The following is a 15,383-nucleotide window of genomic DNA, read 5'->3' as shown; positions in this document are numbered from 1 at the left end:
AGAGGAGAGCATGGGGGGAGGACAGCATGGGGGTGAGGACAGTGGGGAGAGCCCAAGGTGAAGGTGAGGGGGCTGTGATGTCCTGGGCCAGATGAGGGGAGCTGGAGTCTCAGTGAAGATGAGCAGTGAGCCCTGGGTGTCCACTGCACCCCCCCCTCCTCACCCCTGTCCTGCTCTGGCAGCTCTGCTCAACTCTGCAGGCACCTGTGGGCAGGTGCATGGATCTCACTCTTCTGAGACCTTGTGGTCTGGCCAGGCCCACGGCTGGGCTCACAGCGGAGCCTCAGAAAAGTGATGCTTAGAGACTGGGAATGAGGGGGTCCTACGCTAAATTACTTACCACAGCAACTACCCCACCATCACTTTTCCCCTCCCCAGAGAGGCCGCATGTGCGTTTGCACACGTAGCTGATGCTTTACCTCTCTCCCTCTTTCTTATGAGCTGGTTAACTGGGATGACTGGGCTGTGGTGCTTTAAACAGTCACACTGGAGCTCTGCAACCTGGGGTCTGGGGTTCAATTGGAGAAGATGGTGCCCCTCACTCTCTGCTCTGCCCCAGCCTACCCCTTCCTCCCACAGGCGGCTGTAGCACTTATTCTGTTTTCTTTTTCCAAGGTGGGCCTTAATGTCCTGGTTCAGAAAGCCAACAAGTTCACCCCAGCCACCCGCCTTCTTGTCCAGAGATTTGTTCCCTTCCCTGCCGTAGGTAAGACCTGCGCAGTGCTGAGCATCTGTGTGCGTGTGTGTGTGTGTGTGTGTGTGTGTGTATGTGTGCGTGTGCTCGTGGACACATGCGTACATGGGCCTGTGGGGCTTTGGGGCTCTCGGGGAGCTGGACGGGTCCTCTATAGTCTCCTGACATGGGGGTCGGAGGTGTTTCTGGGCAGGGACAACTGGAGCAAAACATGTGTAGATGGAGAAAAAGGTGACAGGGGCCCTGCTGACTAGCTCTGTGCCCAAAATTCTACACAGGGATTCTTAACCTGGGCCCCAGGGCCCCTGAAGGGTCAGTAGATAGAATGCAGGGATCCCATGAACTTGGTTGGGAAAGAATTTATACTAGCCTCTAACTGAAATTTAGCATTTCCTTCCATTATGAATGTAGGCAGCAAATCACAGTAACAAGCAGGTCCTGTGACTGTCACCCATAGAAATCACAAATATTCTCATGTCCCATTACAGTTGCTACAGAGATCTTAAAATATTGTTCAAAATTAATACTAAGTCAAACTTACATTTAACAGATCCACTGGTAGATCTTATTTTCAATTCATTCGTTAAAAAGCAAATCTATTACTATGTTACAATTTTACAAATATTTTGATAACTTATTTTGATTTAATTCCTTTGTAATCTTATGTATTTTGTTTTATGCCTTTAGAGACATTATTCAAAAAAAGGTGCATAGGCCTCACCAGACTGTCCCAGGTTTTCCTGACAAAAAAGAAGGCCCACTAATCTAGTGTTCCAAGCCCTTGGGTATGGGTCCTTTAGGTGTTGGAGCCCCCACGCCCATTCACAAGTGTGTGTGGAGGGGGTCTGGCCTGCCTTTAGCCGAGTCCTTCCTGGTCTTGGAGTCTCTGAGCTCACAAAAGATGCTCCAGGCCTGGACCTAGGGATCCCACAAAGCCCAGCCTGGCTCTTAAGAAGCCTACACCTTGTTTGGGAAGAGGGCACCGCAATGGAAAGTGTTTTTAAAATTAAAAAGAAATAACATCAAAAGAATCATGAGGCAGTCTGTGATTAGTAATCAAAAGAGAAGTCTGAACCAGTGTTTGAACTATGATGCTGAGTTCCCTATCTGAGGCCAGAGGACAAAGGTGGGGGCCAGCCCAGGAAGGGCATAGAGTCCCGCAACCTCCTTGGTCCCAAGGCGCAGTCTGAAGAGCTGGGAGTAGACCCAAGTTCATGGTCCGGGCCCTATTCTTCTCCAGGGTTCAGCTTCCCCATCTGTAAAATGGGGCACTAGTACTTACCTTCCTAGAGCCTAGAGCTGTGGGCGGATCAAATGAGACCACAGACCAGATTCCATTAACAGGAAAATGCTTTGAAGCACCTGAAAAGCTCCCGGGAGACCATTCCTGGGCAGCCCCACCTCCTCGATGGCCCAGAGGCTAATGAACTCCTAGGACCAACCTGCTCGATGAGCCTCAGCCGACCCAGATAATTGCTATAGCAACTCCACACTTTTAATGAACCCTCAGCTATTTCTGGTGTGGGCCATTAATGGAATAACTCTTTAGATCTGACTTTGTTAAGGGGCCTAATTGAATGAACACGGCTGCCATTCTTGCGGTCCTTGCCATCCTGGGCTGGAGGGTGAGGCGCAGCCTGAGAAGGGGGCAGCTCTCAGCCGCACTGGACTGGATTGGGACTCAGCTGAGATGTAATCTGTCCTTGAGCCAAGCTTCAGACAAGGACTTCGCCAGGGCCCATTGCAGCCCTGCTCTACTGGCCAACTTGTTGCGTGACCTTGAGGGTGGTCTTAACCTCTGTGAGGCTCCTTCAGGAGCAGGGTCCCTGCTTTCGGGTTTGACCCTTTCTGCCACTCCATCTGAGACTTTGTGACCTGTCTCTGGGCCCCAGCCTGATTCCTCTCCTGCCTTCTTGTTGGGGAGGATCCTGCAGCCCCCTCACACAAGTCCAGCCACCACTGAGGGGTCTCGTGTTCCTGTGTATCCCTAGCCAGCTGCGCAGGTTGCACTCTGTGGTTGCAGCTCTGAGAGTCCAGCTTGCCAGGATCCTAAGAGAAGCAGGCCCTTTCTGGCTGCTCCCTCAGGCCCACTGCCCAAGTCCTGGCTGTGCCTACCTGCCTTCCATCCCCTGCCCCGGCCTCTCCTCCCTCACATTTAAGCTTCCATTTCTGTGGCCCCCAATGTCCATCCCAAGCCCACCTGAAAATGGGCCCTTGCTGACTCCCCTGGTCATTGCTGACAGTGGTGTACAAGATAAACAGGCATGCCTCTCACTCTCATGGGCTCAAAAGTCCCTTGGTCCTCTCAGGCCACCATGTAGTCTGTACACTTGGCCTGCCTCCACCTTATCCCCCTACCCCCCCAGGGGCCTCTGGCCACGACAGAGCATCTCTAAGCCCCACTGCATGCTGTCCCACCAGGCATTCATCCCTGCTTTCCACGCAGGCTGGGTCAGACTGGGCAGGCCACTGGTAAGGCTACTGAGAAGCTTGCTCAGGACTTGCTTTACATGGTAGAGGGTACTTTGCCTCTTTGGAGCCCTGGCCCAGTGGGGAGACAGGACTCAGCAAGCTGGGAATGCACACGGGAAGTGGTTGGATTAAGCTCTGGTTGTTGGGATGTATGTGTAAGAGGGTAGAGCAAAACGGGGTCTTGAGGGTGAGGGAGGGTCCTGAAGGGGCTTGTGTGCACGTGCTCAGAGGCTACATCCCCACTCTGTCCCTCCTGGGCAGGCTGGAAACTTAGGCTCTGGGAAACCAGGAGGCTTCCAAGAGTCAGTTCCTTCTTCCCACTGCTCTGCCCAGTTCCCCCCTGGGCTCCTGTTCCAGCCTGAGGTCTGGGAGGTGAGAGGACATCTGTCTGCTCTGGGACCCAGGTGCTGTCCAGGAGAGAGGCCTGAGACTCCTGGCACAGCACACCTCGTTCTTGTACCTGATTCTGCTACTCCCACCCCTCTCAGGCCTCAGACCAGGCCCTATTTCAGCCCTTTCCTGCTGGGACCACTGGGACAGTTCCTGCAGCCCCCCCAAGTTTGCAGAGCCCAGTATTCCCAGGGCTCCATAGCTCTCCTCATTCCCCCCAGCAGGCCTCTGTTCCCCTCAACTCTCCTCCTCTCTCTGGAAGGCCTTGGGGCAGAAGAAGCCATCCCATTTTACAGAAGAATAAACCGATTGGGACTCACTGAAAGTTATCCTGACCTGGCCAAAGCCCAGGCCTTGAAGGCGAAGCCCAAGGCTACTTCAAGCCCACTTGAATAATCCTTCACTTCTGTAGCTGAGAAACTGAGAGATGTGGTCCAGAGGCAGCTGGCTGCTCGGTGTCCCACCAGGAGCACCTCTAGGTTTGCTCTGGTTTTCCAGCCAGGGTTTTATGCGCGTGTGTGTGTGCAGGGCATGTGGGGAGCCGCAAGGACACTCGCTGCAGCTTCTCTCCCTCAAGCTGGTTTCAGAGCCTTGCTGTGCCCTGGTCTAGAACAGCAATCACGTGGGAAATCTCAGTTTCTATTTATACATGGACATGTTAGGAAAGACGGTGTGTGCTGGCATCAGAATCGATTGGGGACTGGTAATTAATTTGTTTAGACCTTAATTAATTCTCCAGTTCTTTCTTATTTGTGGACTGTCACGCTTAATTGTGTTCAGGAGCTCAAGCTTGGAGCAGGCCCTACATTAATTGACGTGCGGTTGCTGTGAGGTGGAAGTTAATGGTTTGGGGAGCTGGGCAAACAGTGTAATTAAAGGTCAATTGAGGAAGCATTGGAAAAATACAAACCTCCAGGCCCAGCCACCAGTCTCCATGAGCAGAGTCCATTCCAGTGGAGGCAGCCCCACAAACAGCCTTCTCGTGAGGCCTTGGGCTGGAGGCTGGAGCAGTGGCCAGCAGGAGGAAGTCTGGTCCCGGGTGCCACGATGGGGCACTGGCGAGAGGAGTAGATATACCTTGTCAGGATGGGTGGGTGGGGCAGGGGCTTTAGCCAGGAGCTGAGATGACCCCAGGTGTCACCTGGCAAGCATGGCTGTGTACCCAGGCTCTGTGTATGTGTGTGTAGGAGCAGGGCAGAAAGCTCTGAAGGTCACCCCCAGGCTGCCTGGTTGAATCCACACCGAGCAGGGGACAAGCAGTGTCACGTGCTCATAAAGACCCCGGTGTGGGCTCTGCGCACCCAAGTGGGGAGGCCTGAGCCTCAGCACCAACCAGCCGCCTCCTTGCTCGCGGAGTAACCTTCCCTCGTGGACCGGAAATGCCAGCCTTGTCATCCCTTTGCCAGGAAATGACTTTTTCCTGTGCTGTCTACAGCAGTCCCTTGTGTTAAATGTCACAGCTTATTTCATCGCCATGAAAAACCCTCGGTGTTCACCAGTGAGTCCGTTCCTCAGGATCTCTGGGCAGCCTTTGGGAGAAGGTCTTCTGTTCATTTACGCATCGTGCCCACGTCTGCCCTATCTCCTGGCTCCCCTTGCCCCTAGGCCACAGGGGCCTTGGTGTCATTGAGCCCCCATTCACATCACTGCTCCTGCCTTGGTGCTCAGTCCAGCCCGCTTGCCTCCTTGGAAGGTGGCCATGGCAGTGTGCCTGCCCCAAGGGTCAGTCCCAGGCCTTCGCCTCTCCCATCCCTCCTCCCCTTCCCCTTTGATTAGTAGACAACAGGGTGCACCCATGTCAGCTGTGTCCTGGGCCTCATAACTTACACTCCCTCCACCCAGGTCAATGATAATGTGGGATCCACAGCCTCAAGGTTCCTTTGGAGGCCTATGAGCCCCTGGGCTTGGCCCTGCTCATACCCCATCATAGCCGGGGTGAATCTTGTGACCTCCCTCCTCCCTCTCTCCCTGCCCCAGCCCTTTGCACATGGCCCTGCTTGCCTGGAGTCCCCACGATTCCCTACTACCTTAGCCCCACCCTCTGCCTTCTCTTGGCTGCCAGGCCTTTATTTCCTGGCCCAGACACAACCTCTTTCAAGAAGCCCTCCCTGGTAGCCCCAGTCTGGGTTAGACCATGACACCCTTGTGAGTGCCTATGTCTATCCCAGAAGTGCCTGTTTTTATTTCCAAGCTGGCCTCCCTCATCAGACTGTGAGCTCCTCAGTGGTCTCATTCATCACCAACCCCAGGCTTCCCATGTGCCTGGCACATAGTTGGTTTACAATGTGTGTTCAGTGACCAAATGAGTGCCTTGGCAGAAAAGGTTTGAAATTAGGCACCCATAGTGGAACTCTACCCCGATGACATTAGTGACCAGGTTCTGTAGCTGCTTAGACATTTATTCTGGGTTTTTCCATTTTTAAAATTGTGTTTTGAATGTTCTGTTTTCTTATATAAGTTTTCATTATCACTGTAATCCAGCTTACAGTAGGCAGGCCAGGGTGGATGACCCATGAACTCACCACTTACCAGGCCACCCTGGGCACATTGGATGTGGTAGGCTGGGTAGGCTGGGCTGGGTGTCAGGATTGGGGCAGCCCCAGTACTGGAATGGGCCCTCGGTGAGTGTCAGGCCCCAAGAGGACATGGGCAGTCGGGCCCTGTCAGCTGAAGGGAAGTCTCGGGTGGTGTGTCCTAGGACTCTGTCTTCAGTCTCGTCCCCTTCAGTTATTTACATAACTGCCATGGTCAGAGGAAGCCTATGGGTCACATGCAAGAAACAGGAACAGCAGCTTGGCAGGGATTATGAGTTCATGGGCAAGAGTACCAGGATCCAGGAAGACCTCACAAGGTTGTATGTAACGCTTGCTATTCAAAAAAATGCAGCTCCACAAGCATAGAGATGCCGAGACCTGACTTGGCCAGAGTACTTAGGATAAAGACCGGGAGATTTCACGGGCTGTGTGCTCAGAACAGGTCCGCAGTGTGGCTCTGATGGGGCTCTCTCGGACTTGAGCTGTATTACTAGAGATCGAGTGCCCAGAACAAAGGAGTCTATTTAGTTCTGGACTTCACACATCCAGAGTAGAGCTGATAAGTGGGGGCCCAATAAGAGTAGCAGAGTCTTCTGAAAACCTGACAGTCTGTTATTGGAAGGAACTGCCTGACTCCTTGGTTAGGGAAACGCCCAAGTAGCAGCCTGGCCCAAAAAGCTGTGAGAGGCAACCGCATGTGACCAAGTCACCTGTTTCTGGGCAGCTTGCCCACGACCTCCCATACAGTAGGTGCTCAGTGAATGCTTACAGATGGCCTTCCAATTCAGAGATTTTATAACCCCTGAAATCAGGGGGAAGAGAAGTCCAGAGGTGGGGAGGCACAAGGCAGGGGAGGAAGAGTTATGAATTCAGGAGGAGGGTGGGGGGCTAGTTGGGTAGGGGAGAGGAGAGGGCACGTTGGAGCCTTGGATATTAGCTTAGGGTTCGAGTTTGATCTTATGGTTAATGGAAAACCATCGAAGGGTCTCAAGCTAGGGAGCAGCCGTGATAAAAGGGAGCGTCCCAGAAGCTGACCATGTTAGCAGGAATCTTTTATTAACAGATTCTGAACTTCAGAGTCAGCCTACACCTAAATTTACAGGCTTTTTTTTTCTCCAATCCAGAAATCCCCAGCCCTGAGTTTGTGACACTTCAATATGGGATGTGAAACTCTTCAAATTCTCCAGCTATTTAAAAGAAAATCTGTGTCATGTAGCACTGCCTCAGAGGCAGGATAATGCAGAATGTCATGCAAGTAAGCAGATACTAGGGGTGCATCCTCAATGACAGTCCTCACCCTCTAAAGGCATAGGGCTGCACCCATGTGTGATTCAGGAGTGTGTGTGTGCGTGTGTGTGTAAGGTGGTGATGTACATGTCTGCCTGGAAATCCATAGACCATGTCTGGCAGGGACCGAGAAGCTGGCCATAGTGGTTGCCTCTGGGGAGGGAAATGAAGATAAGGGTCAGAGGTTAGAAGAAGACTTACTTTTTATTATTTACACTTTTACATGATTTGAATTGTTTAGCGTGTTCATGTGTTACCTATAGAGAAGGAGAGAGGAGAGGGAGGGAGGGAGCCGGAGGAGAAAGTGCAGTCCGGAGAACTTTGCCAGTGTCAGTCTCAAGCCGCGAGGGGAGCTCAAGTCTCTTAGTTGCCATTAGAGTGTTTTTGTTTTAATAAAAATGGTTCTACTTTTTTCTGATAACACACAATTGCTACATAAAGTTAAACAATCCTATTTCTCTCCTCGGCAATAAGTTTGGTATATATCCCTCCAAATTCTAGTGAACATCTAAAGTGTAAGACTCTCTGCCTCTCTATTGTATCTATATATAATCTACATACATATTTAATACAAATGAGTTCCTACTGTGTATGCTATTCTGTAAACTGCCTTTTAACCTCACAATACATTTTGAGTGTCTTTCCGTGGCAGTCAATTTAATAGCCACAGTAATTCATTCTGTGGCTTTTAAAAAAAAATAATGAAATATTATTTCAAACACATAGAATATCATAGGAAATGGAGAAATAAAATGTTAGATGCCCCCAAAGCCTTCTGTGCCCTTCACCTCTCATTCTGGTTTCCTCTTTCTCTCCCAGGGGCAGGGTGCTGGCTTTCATTCTCTCCATTTTTATATCATATCATGTGTGTATGTACCAGAAACCAGAAACTGCATTGTTTATGTGCTTTTTAGTTTACATTAACTCATACTGTACATGTCCTTTTAAAACTTACTTTTCATTGTGGTTTAGAGATTTCTCCATGTTAATATATTTACTTTCATGTCAGCTGCTATAGGCCTTCTGCTGTAGGACTAGTCCACAGCTGGTTAATTGGGGACATTTAGGTTGTTTCCAGTCTCTCAATATTATACATAGCACTGCACTGCACAACCTTGTGCATGTGTCCATGGTACACCTGGAGGAGCTTCTTCTCCAGGGCAGAGGTTTTCAAACGACCACCTTGGGAGCTCTAAAAAATGCCGAGACCTGGGTCGTAGATTTGGATTCAGTTGTGCAGCCAGTGATGAGAATCACCTGTTGAGTCTGCGCCTAGAAATGGAATGACCGCACCAGAGGGCACGCACATCTCCAGCTTTACTACGTATTGCCAAATGAGCATTCTGGCTTTCACTCTACCTGCAAGGTTCAAATATTTGTTTCTCTACATCTTCTTCAACATTTGGTATTATCGAACTTTTAAAAATTTTGTCCATGTGAAAGGGTGTGTTTTTTTTTTCTTCATTTTTCCAATTTCCAGTAGGATTGAGAACCTTTTCTTAAGTGTATTGGGCATTTGGATTTCCAAATAGCGGGGAGGGATGAAGGGAAGGAGGGATGAAGAGAAGGAGGGAGAGAGAGGGAGATGAGAAGATTCCTATTTCATACCACACACAAAAATAAATTCCAGATCGATTAAAGACTGAAATGTGTAAAGTAAAATGTTAAACCTTCTAGCCTTGGCCAGTGTGGCTCAGCTCTGAGAGGTGGCCAGTTCAGTTCCCTATCGAGGTACGTGCCCAGGTTGTGAGTTCGATCCCCAGTAGGGGGCATGCAGGAGGCAGCTGATCCATGTTTCTCTCTCATCCATGATTCTCTCTTTCCCTCTCCTGTTCTCTCTCTCTCTCAAATCAATAGAAACATATTTTGGGAAAAAAGTTAAAGCTTCTAGAAGAAAATATAGACGAATATTGGAGCAGGGGTAGAGTTTCTTGAAGACACCTTAAAAAGTACATATCAGAGAGGAAAGGATTGTTCATTTGACTACATATTAAACTATTATGACAGAAGACACCATCAACAAAGTGAGAAAACCAGCCTCACTCTATTTATAAACCATTTAACCAATGAGGATTAATTTCTCAAACATATAAGAACTCCTATAGATAGATTTTTTCCCTTAGATTAAAAATTCTATTTTTGACTATTAGTAAGATTGAGTTCATGTTCATTGATTTTTTTAACATTTCTTTTATGAATTACTACTCAAATATTTTCAGTAATTTCTATCACTATATCTTTTTCTTAATAATTGTTAAAGCTATTTATACATTTTAATGGAATTTTTGGCTGCAAGTATCAGAAACCCTCACTCAAATCAGCTTAAATAATAAAGGGATTTATTTATTTATTGCTTAATCCCTTCACCTATTTCACCCAGCCCCCAACCCCCCTCCCCTCTAACAGCTGTTAGTCTGTTCTCTGTCTCTGTCTGTTTCTATTTTGTTTGATAGTTTATTTTGTTCATTAGATTCCACATATGAGTGAAATCATATGGTACTTGTCCTTCTCTGACTGGCTTATTTCACTTAGCCTAATGTTCTCCAGGTCCATCCATGCTGTCCAAAAGGTAAGATTTCCTTCTTTTTTATGGCCAAGTAGTATTCCATTCTGTAAATGTACCACAGCTTTTTTATCCACTCATCTATTGATGGACATTTGGGCTGCTTCCAAATCTTGGCTATTGTAAATATTGCTGCAATGAACATGGGGGGCATATATCCTTTCGAATTAGTGTTTCAGGTTTCTTTAGATATATTCTTAGAAGTGAAATTGTTGGGTCAAAAGGCAGCTCCATTTTTAATTTTTTGAAGTAACTCCATACTGTTTCCACAGTGGCTGCACCAGTCTGCATTCCCACCAGTAGTGTACGAGGGTTCCCTTTCTCCACACCCTCACCAGCACTTACTTGCTGATTTATTGATGGCAGCCATTCTGACAGGTGTGAGGTGATATCTCATCATGGTTTTAATTTGCATTTCTCTGATGATTAGTGATGGCATTGAACATCTGTATAAAGGAATTTATAAAGGTCGAGTCCTGGGTGAAGCATCCAGGGCCCTTCCTTTCACCTCTCTGCCAGGGGCTTCCTCTTCAGGGTAGCTCCCTTCATGGTCATAAGCTGGCACCAGCAATTCCAAAGGTCACATCCAGACCCACCGCTGTCTAGAGGAGAGGAGGCACTGCCTGCTACCCCTTCTTAAATAAAAGGAGACCCTCATTGGCGAGGATGAGTGACATGTTCCTTCCTAAACTAATCACTGGCAAGGGAGGGATTATTACAACTAGTTTAGGCTTATCTTTTGGGGATAATATAGCTGTTGAGTCAGTCACCATGACTCTCCATAGAGTAATATTAGTAGCTCTTTGTCACATATAATAAATATATTTTCCCATTTCTTATAATATAGTTTATGAGTAGATATCAAATGCCACATTCCTCTATTCTAAGATGCCTTTGTTAGGAGAGGCGTTAATATAATAGCCGTTCAGAAGAGGAGAGGACTGTATTCCATGTTCATTTGAAGAAATAAATAAGCATTCACTACATAGTCAATCCAAGTCACTTTCTTCAACACCACAGTTTGAATCTCAGCCCTCTCCACATTGTCCAGTTCTCTTTTGGTCAGTGGCTGCTGAGCAGCGTCATGACTACCATTGCTTTTTGTAATCCCTACCTCTAATCTTGACCCTTTAAGTCCCTTTAAAATCGACAGTATAATTTCAAAACAAACAAAAGAATATTGGGAATATTTGCCCTGGCCGGTTTGGCTCAGTGGTTAGAACGTCGGCCTGCGGACTGAAGAGTCCCAGGTTCGATTCCGGCCAAGGCACGTACCTTGGTCGCAGGCTCGATCCCCGGCTGGAGGCAACCAATTGATGTGTCTCTCTCTCCCCCCCTCTCCCTCCCCCCCTTCCACGCTCTCTGAAGAGCAATGGAAAAAATATCCTCGGGTGAGGTTTAAAATATATGTATATAGGGAATATTTTTGTCCACGGTTCCTATTTGGTTATACTTGTGGTTTCATTTTTTTTCTTTACTTGCAGGAAAAATATTCCTGAAGTTAACCAGCTTCTTTAAGTAGTTTGTGACATATAGATGCCTAAGTGTAGGATGCATGACTCGGTCACACTAATCCCTGCTGGCTTTCAAATTTTCAAGAAGTTTGGCTATTTCTTCTCATTTTTTAAACAAGTAAAGCATGATTATATTCTCATTGTAAAAATGCAAACAGTGTAGAAAAATTTAGGATAAAAAGTGGAAGTCCTTCAACACCCCCTAATTCCTAAATTTAGTTTTCTCTCCCTAGGAGATCACTCTGTGCGGTGCGAAGCTTCCAAAACTTTACTGTGGATTTATGTGCACACAGATGTGTGTGTACCAATTATGAGGTTTTGCATTCAGTAAATCATCCTGTACATACTCAGTAGCTCTTTTCATATAAGTTTGTTTTGGAGAGCTTCCCGCGTAGATTCCTTAAATGGTGGACATTTAGGTTGTTTCTAATTATTTGCTCTTACAAACAGTGCTATAATTAACATCCTTGTAAATGTCTCTTTGTACATATGGGCAAGCATTTCTTTAGGGTAGCTATCTATGGTTTGGCAATTTCTGCTGCCTTTAATTGCGTTGCCTGGTATCTGGCAGACGATCTTCCGCATGTACAATAACTTTTCATGTCCGTGCTCCATTATAGTGTAAGTTTTAAAAAGAAGTTCTAGGCAACAATTAGGAATCTAAGTTTAAGTTCAAATTCTGTGTGGATTGCTGTAAGCAACTGAGGTGACACTTGAATGAACAGATCCACGTGGCCAAGTCCACCCGTGCACGGGCACTTGTTATGGGGCGCAGATAAGGTCCTCCTCCCCCAAACACCCATTGGAAGGCACGTCAGGATTTTGCAAACATTAAAATATGAGAAAAATGCATCTTAGGTTAGAAGAATTAGGGTGTTTTATTTTCCCTAAATGAATGGCCTATTGCTTCACTCCCATAGCGAAGCGTCCTTTGTCCTTCCCCTGTGAGTGACACGGTTGTTTTGCCACAAACCCATTTCCCCCACAGGCGGGTGTGTCTCTGGACTGCTAACTCTACTGATCTATGTGTCTGTTCCAATGTGTCTGTCTAGTTCAGGGGCAGGCTCTCCTGAGGCCTTATTTTTGAGAACTTTCTTGCACATTTGTCTTCCGTCTGCTGCTCTTCCTTCTTCCCACGCTGTCCCTTTTGCACAGGGCACGTCGCTAGCTGTTGCACTCGCATGATTTTTGCATCACGATGGGTCTGACGTGAGAACATCTGCAGCATTCAAGACCATACTTTCCTCGGGATTTGACACCGAGCTTGCCATCCGCACAAAGCGATCTCTCTCATTCTCTCTCCTCCCGTGACACCTCCCAGCGTTGCTGCTCCAACACCAGTGATGCCTGAGTCTTGAATGGTGTCAATCTGAGTTGAAAATGTGCCAGCGTTTTTAACATGATCACTAACGGACTGCTTAATTAACCTGCTGATACTGTCAATAGTAGATCTTGCTGGTGTGCTAGAAAGGAGACCTGTGGCCCGTGAATGGTCTCCATCTCTCTCTCTCTCTCTCTCTCTCTCTCTCTCTCTCTCTCTCCTTTTTCATTCACTTAGGCTCTCAGTGTCTGTGACTCAGGAGCTGGAATTGCCAAGCATGGGATGGGAGGGACCAGGGAGAATATGAAAGGAATATGGCAGAATTGCTTGTTCTGGAAGAGATCGTGGAAATGAAATGACTGAAACAGGCTAGGAATCTCACTGCTCAAAGGCAATAGCAAGTAACCTGTGCATACAGCAGGTGCCCAATACATGACAACCAGTGTACACAGTCAACAGAAGAGATTACAAGGGCATGTGCCATTGAGGAGGCAGTAAGAATGGGGGTTTCCAAGGAAGGAGCCTGGGGGTTGCCATCATTTTGAGGTGGCTTTTGTGGTTTTCTCTCTTTTTTTTCCATCCAGACAGCTGCGATGAGAGGGCAGCTTTGTCATTCCAAAAAGTGTCCTAGAGGGGCTGTCCGAGGGGAGGGAGGCTGGGTTTTCACTTCTTTTCAGACCTTATCTTTCGTATCAAGTCATTTTGTGTTTGAACCAAAGGCCTGCTCTGTGCTGGTGTGGTTACATCACATATTTGAAAATTGCAGAGAGCAAGCGAGATGCCACCATTAGCCTAGTGCTGGTCGACCATCACCTCCAAACCCACACTGTCTCTTCTCTTTGCCTGCCTCCTACACACACACACACACACACACACACACACACACACGCTCACACACACACACACACACACACACACACACACACACACACACACACTGAGGGCTAGAGATGTCTCAGCCATTCCTGGCTTCCCTCGACCTGGCGACCTGGCAACCTGGCATGAGCACTGATGCAGAAGCTGAGCCCAGGGATCCTATGGCGACGCTTCTTGCAGCCCCTCCTTTCACACCCAGGGAATGGCGAAGGGAGTCGAGTTTGCAGAGTGAGCTGGCGGCTCCTGACTTGAAGCAGATGCTCATCCCCTGGACCACATTCCTGTAGCCTTTCCTTTCCTAGAACAGGGGTGGCGGTGGAAGCTGTTCTCAGAGGCAGAGACTGCTGCCTTTTGGGGCAGAAACCCCCAGTATCCTCTCCCATGGTTTTGTTGGGCTTCCTGGGATCTGCAGGCTCGGCAGCCCCTGGTGGGAAAGGATGCAGAGCATTCCTTAGCCGCTAAAGGGTGTGTCACTAACACACAGGCTAAGTGCCCCCCTCCCCAAGGCCACTGCAGGGTTTCCTGGCCCTGAGCCCTGCGAGGACATGGGGCTGGCAGGAGCTTACCTCTGAGGGTGAAGAGGGGGAGATTCAGTGTTAGGACTAGAACTCAAGCCCAGCTGACCTGAACGGGGCTCCCAACATCTCTTCCTTGACCTCAGGTTCACTTTCCTAATTCTGTCAGTCTCTAGATGTGTGTAACACGGGGGTTTTCAACATCAGCACTACTGACATTTTGAGCTGGATAATTCTTTGTTGTGGGGGCTGTGATGTGCATTGTGGGATGTTTAGTAGCATCTCTGGTCTCTACCCACTAGATGCCTATAGCAACCCCCTACACACCAGGCTGTGATAATCAAAAATGTCTCAAAATGTCAGATGTCTCACAAAATTGCCCCCAGTTGAGAGCCACTGTATAAGACAGGTGAGCATGCCTGCTGTGTGGACAGGAGTGGCCCAGTGCAGAGGAGGTCTGCCCTGGTTACCACTGCGGCTGAGTGTCTTGTGGAAACACGAGAGCTACTCGGAGATGGCATATGTGCTGTAAATACATTTAAAAACTGTATTTGGTCTCCTGCTTTTCTCTCCAAGGACTGCAGAGCCTCTTGGTCTTCCCTCTGTTTATTCCACCTTCCACTTTACTGAAAAGGGAGACGGAGGCTCAGAGACCCCCAGGGTCTCAAACCATCCCTCACCTGCAGAACCCTGTCCCCCAGCTGCAAGCACCCTGGACCCCTCTGCTCCCTGCGTTGGCTCAGGCACCAGCAGCATCTGTGGTCCTCCTCCCACTCCACCTGCCCACCAGGCCCTGCCACCCTCCAGCTCCCCAAACCCTGGTGCCCCCCCCACTGGAGGGAGTGGGGAAGCAGCAGGTGTTGATGCTAATCAGCGTTCACAGCCCAGAACTGCAGTCGCTCCCAGGCTCACACACTCCCCAAAATTAAACACTCATTATACAAAATTAATTGACATTAATTAGCAAAAATTAAAACTTTAAACACAGCAAGGCGCTTTTGGGGGAGGAGTGAAGCAGGCGGGCTCCATATTTGTCACCCCCCACTCCCCACCCGCCCACCACCCCCAAGCTCCCCCACTTCCATCCTGGAGCAGGGCTGGAGGAGTTCAGGCAAGGTCAGCGCCCACACCCAGCCTTGGGCTCAGGCCTAGCCATGTGAGTCCCAGGTGAGAGGAGCCAGAAGAGTCTCCCTATTCTCATCACCTGCTGATGGGTG

At 48.6% G+C, this 15,383-nt stretch overlaps 1 protein-coding gene across 8 annotated transcripts in view; it reads left to right on the top strand.

The window, feature by feature from the left end:
- SFXN5 (sideroflexin 5) overlaps nucleotides 1–15,383 on the top strand; it is a gene marked incomplete at its 3' end in the record, with an annotated part of 101,009 nt that overhangs the window by 57,710 nt on the left and 27,916 nt on the right. For all 8 annotated transcript variants that reach the window (XM_081155936.1, XM_081155938.1, XM_081155935.1 and 5 more), the window contains one exon: nucleotides 616–706. In XM_081155936.1, coding sequence (XP_081012062.1) covers nucleotides 616–706 — 91 coding nt within the window. The remainder of the gene's footprint in view (nucleotides 1–615; nucleotides 707–15,383) is intronic.

The sequence above is a fragment of the Miniopterus schreibersii genome (assembly GCF_964146895.1).
Source record: "Miniopterus schreibersii genome assembly, chromosome: 13".
Taxonomy (NCBI): domain Eukaryota; kingdom Metazoa; phylum Chordata; class Mammalia; order Chiroptera; family Miniopteridae; genus Miniopterus; species Miniopterus schreibersii.
This window is presented reverse-complemented; position numbering and strand designations above follow the sequence as displayed.